This window comes from Branchiostoma floridae, chromosome 7 (genome assembly GCF_000003815.2).
Source record: "Branchiostoma floridae strain S238N-H82 chromosome 7, Bfl_VNyyK, whole genome shotgun sequence".
Classification (NCBI taxonomy): domain Eukaryota; kingdom Metazoa; phylum Chordata; class Leptocardii; order Amphioxiformes; family Branchiostomatidae; genus Branchiostoma; species Branchiostoma floridae.
This window is the reverse complement of record NC_049985.1, coordinates 15,340,546-15,345,397: the sequence shown is the minus strand read 5'-3', so window position 1 is coordinate 15,345,397 and position 4,852 is coordinate 15,340,546. Positions and strand designations below refer to the sequence as shown.

The window sequence follows — 4,852 nt, the reverse complement described above, 5'->3', positions numbered from 1 at the left end:
TCTCCTTTATCCTATATTCTACCAACCTGATGAAACTATTTTCGGGGGCATTAAAAACAGAATTGAAATGGTCACGGTCAGACTCTTACAGTCTTACTAGAGGTGAAAAAAAGACAAACCTGGGGAAGAATGGACTGGATGTTTAGTCCTGTGGTTTAGCAGCATTTTTTGCTCGATTAATCTTTTTTTTTCGCTCTCGCACATTAGTTTTGGAGTCTCCAGAGGATGTCATCCATAGAATAAAGTCAGTGTGGCCTTGTTAGATTGTAAAATGGCCCAATTTATTCACTAATGCACAATCATTTCACTTGATTAGTTGCCAGTCACCTTGTAAATCATAAGCACAAGAATGAACTAACTTGACATGTACTGCAAAATGGAGTGAACAGAGAGATTTGCTTTTGAAGTTGTCACTGTCATAGTTTATGCTAATCTATAGATTTTAAAAAAGCTAAGTCTGCATACAATGTAGGTTGTGTTTATAGCAAATGTTTCCTTTATTTGTATGAAGAGTTTTTCTGACCCTAGGTTCTCCATTTAATGTTGCAGATATTTCAAAGACGTCCCAACGACAGCACTACCAATCGTTCATCAAGACGATAAAAGCAGTTTTGACGTTTCGACCCAACGTCTACATTTTGCTCATATTTTTTAATATTGCACTAACCCTTTCTGTAAGTAATGAGTCTTTATCCTGAAATGAAATGTTGATTTTTTTAATAATTTTGGAACACAAACGTTGACGCATTCTCCTTGCCCATGGCCTATACAATATACCTTAGGGAGACTGCTAAACTGGGCTGTTTCCACTTTTCTGGGCATTGTGTGCAGCTGTTAGCCAATCAGAGAACTGCCTAAATATTTTTCTTAGGTAAAAGCCACTTCTCTGTGATTGGATAGGTCATGGCCAAGGCTCTGCATAGATGCAAATTACCTTTCCTGGTAATGAGTACCTGTGGTTCTTCGAATATTGCATAGCCTTAAATCTACATTCTATTGTTACGTTATTAGTTTAATTATACTACAATGTATATAGCTAGTTGTCTTATACAATATACATACCCATTTTACAAATGTTGTGCAATAAACTTTTACTTGACCTGACTTGTTCTCCACATTTTCAGATATTGTTGGGGACTTCTGTACTTTTTATACAGTATTCATTAGACCTTGCAGAACAGGTGCAGAATGCAATGCTGGCATTTGTGGTAAGATAACCTTCTCTTATTGTATTTGATTTGTACTATATGATATGTATACTAGGTTCTTTTGTAGAAGTTGGGATTCTATAAACCATTGGTTGCCACACTATCTTCCAATGAATCAGCTTGGTATTATTTGACTGAAATCAAGTATAAACTTTAACTGTTATCATATTTGAACGGCACTTTGATACATGTAAGAGTACAGTATCTTGCATCAGTATGTATTAAAGCTACTTAAAACATTAAATTAACATTGAAATACACTATTTTACTCACCTGGAGTTATCTGCAGCTGTCTCTATGGTTCTCATGGGCAAAGTGGTGGCCAAGTTGGGCAAAAGGACTGCATTCATGTGCTATCAGCTGGTACAGTGATTATATTAACTTTGTTGTATACAATACGATCTTTCAGTAACAACAACAACATCCAAGCAATTCTGTCTTTGATTTGATAAATAGCAAAAATTGCTTCCTATTTCAATATTTTATGTATCTTTTAAAATATGCTTCCCTTTTTGGAACCATAATGATTACATATAATATACAGAATACAAATTTTTTATTGACACAACAAAGGTACAGCAACTTTCGTGTGGTATATAACAATTACCTAGACCACATATAAACAAACACACATGAATATCTATAGATATGAATGAGTCAACATGTTGAGTCTAGCGTGTCATTTACACCATTGGTTCTAAGGTATAAACAGCCTATGATATATTTGCCTATTTGTACTGACAGAAAGAGTTATTGGCTCCCAGAATGTAGTACTGTTGAATTCGTCTATCATATGAAAAGTATCAAATTCTTTAGGGCAAGCATAATGAATATCAATTTTGAACTCATTTGAATCATGGAAATCAGTGTTTTTCTCCTTTATCAGGCTATCATACCGCCTGCCCTTGGACTTCAGTTTATTCCAGAGAGAAATTTGGCAGTGCTGATTGTAGTCTGCATCTTTCTGGGCCTCTCAGGGTCTGCAGGGTTCTTTATACCATGGTAGGTAACGTTAACAATTGTATTTTCTTGACCTTGACAGAACATCATCCCTAAGTTCTGAAGCAAGGAACTGTTAATTCCTACATGAAATTGGACTCCAAATTTTTGACTGACCAACTCCAGTCTTTGTCATTGAATGAGCAATCCACTGCTTCTGTGACATCACCTCATGTAGATAGAATGCATTGTGATTTGCAAGCATATGATTATAAATTGCAGAAAATTTATGGCTCGTAAATCACCATACAAACTGTTCAAGGAATCTTCGTCCTTCGGAAAATGTACGCAATCCTAGGCCTCTGTTATGTTTTAAATTGGCGACCTTCTGGTTATTAACAAAGCAAATATGACCAAAGCTCATCAAATTGTGAAGGGTAAAATGAAAAATGCTATGTTTTACAGCCATGGAGGTTATAACTTCCTTGTTACAGCCAACCATTGACTATCACTTGTGCTTCTTTCCTATAGTAAAAGCTGTTTTTTTAACACTACATTCTGTCTTACAGGGCAATGCTTAATGATATAGTAGATGCCTACAGTCTACAAGCTGACAGACGGCTGGATACAGTGTTCTTCAGTATGGCCTTGTCCATGAACAGTTTCACAACAACCCTGGGCCTGGGGCTGACTACCATCGCTTTGGAGTAAGAACTTCCTGATATGAGACAAATTTTTGTTTAATATTCAACCTAGAATAAGATGCGACAAAGTGGCACTGTACTCAAGTTATGGAACTTATTTTAGATACACATTCATTATCTGTTGGATGCTGATTTTCTTCAATGTCGTGTTGCATCCGTGAACGATCCAAATCATGAAGACATTACATATATTTGCACACCAGTAGAATATTAAAAATCATGATTAAAGTACAGTCATAACTGTACAAGTGACCAACACGGCATAAGAACCACCTCAATATGCCTACTTTTTGTTGGTCCCTATAATTTTTCCCATTGGCACATTTAAAAAATCCTGTCTTCATTTGACCACCTGTCTACATAGACCATGTTTTATCGGTCCCATGTGTTGTCTTTCTGGGCAGATTGGACTGTATTTCAAACCTTTGTGCAGTTCAGTTCAAGTTTCACATCTAGTTTGCTGATTGTTTGTTTTCTAATGTCTCTTTTTCCTACATCTACTTTCTCTTGTGTAGAATTGGAGGCTACAAAACTGGAGACTGTGTTCAGCCTGCCTCTGTGGGTATGTCCCTGGGAATTCTGGTCTCCGTTTTTCCAGCAGTGTGTTCTCTCTGTGCCATGGTGCTGATATGGAGATATCCAATCACAGAGCAAGGGCGGGAGCAAATTCAGAAACAGTTGGAAAACAGGCAAGTCTTGTTACATCAAGGATCTTGAAAAAAGATATTCAATATTATGGTAATTGATAAGTCATTAATTAGATTTTGCTTATTTTGACAAGATTTTCAACAATATACGCACAACTACAGGTCATAGCTTGGAAAGCTTTTATATATTATGGGTGTACTCTGTCCATTCATCAACCTGGTAGATCTCATCTTGGAGTTTCTTTGTCACATGACGGTTGATAGACATTGTCACGTGACAAGACACAGTCAGAAACACCTGGTCTGAGATAGTGGTGCCCCGTGTCCCTGTTTAAGGTGCTTTTAGTGTTAGAGGATCTGGTTTGCTTCCCTCAAGCCCCTTGCAAACCAGTCGCAATCCTGATACCCCTCACAACCAGTCGCGATATCCTGATCCAACTCGATAGTGATGTTATTATTCGTCAACCTTGTTCAGTTACATGTATATTATAATCAGTTTAGAAATAAATGAATTTTCTAATGTTGGCACAGGAAAAAAATGGACAAAGACAACCAAGCTCAAGATTCAGAACTGAAAGATGTGGGAAAGGACAGTAAGAGATGGTACTCATCGGGGACAACAAAGTCTTTTGAAGAGGAGACTCCTCCATTGTCTGCACCTGACCTGTCTGTATCTGTGGATCAGTAGCAGTAGTTCTGACATGTTCTTTGGCTTCAAATGTTGACCGATAAGTCATAAAATCTCAGGGAAATGGAGCACAGCATGTATGTTATTTGGCATACATTGTACTTGTTACATTGTCAATCATTTTGCAGTAAACTTGACTTTACCTTACCTGACCTGTATGCAAATCACAAAATAACCGTGGCATCACATTTTGCAGGGTTGGACAAGTTTTCTAAAACTGACCTATCAGGCAAGCACATAAAGAAATTTTCAATTGCAATGGCACTTTGATATGCATTTTCACTTTCAGCAATATAATTCTTAATATTGTCTCTATTTTCCTATGTTGACCATTGCTTGATGTCATGACTGTAAGTATATCAAAATCTCAGTCAATGGAAAAATCTTACTTGCCAGATGGGGTAATTAAGGGTAGGTCATGCACTTGCCTGATCAGCACTTTCACTTGCCCCAGACAATAGGGCTCCTGGACTTGTCCAACCCTGATTTCGGCAAACAAACAAACTTTGTTTAGGGGCTGGGCATGGCAGCTATGTCCAGTAATAAGGCCGAGGTCGTCCACAGGTGACACCACTGGTAGGACAGCGGGTAAACAACTGTCAAAGTTAATTTTGAAAGGATTCGCTTGACACATACTGTGTGCCTAGGAACTGGTACTTAAAAATG

The 4,852-nt window shown here is 37.5% G+C and overlaps 1 protein-coding gene across 1 annotated transcript in view; it reads left to right on the top strand.

The window, feature by feature from the left end:
- Positions 1-4,186, top strand: part of LOC118420077 (sodium-dependent lysophosphatidylcholine symporter 1-B-like) — an 8,701-nt gene extending 4,515 nt beyond the window's left edge. The window contains exons 7-13 of the mRNA XM_035826781.1: positions 550-674; positions 1,125-1,208; positions 1,488-1,571; positions 2,095-2,210; positions 2,717-2,854; positions 3,367-3,540; positions 4,030-4,186. Of these exons, the coding sequence (XP_035682674.1) occupies positions 550-674; positions 1,125-1,208; positions 1,488-1,571; positions 2,095-2,210; positions 2,717-2,854; positions 3,367-3,540; positions 4,030-4,186 (878 nt within the window). The remainder of the gene's footprint in view (positions 1-549; positions 675-1,124; positions 1,209-1,487; positions 1,572-2,094; positions 2,211-2,716; positions 2,855-3,366; positions 3,541-4,029) is intronic.
- The last annotated feature ends 666 nt before the right edge of the window (positions 4,187-4,852 follow it).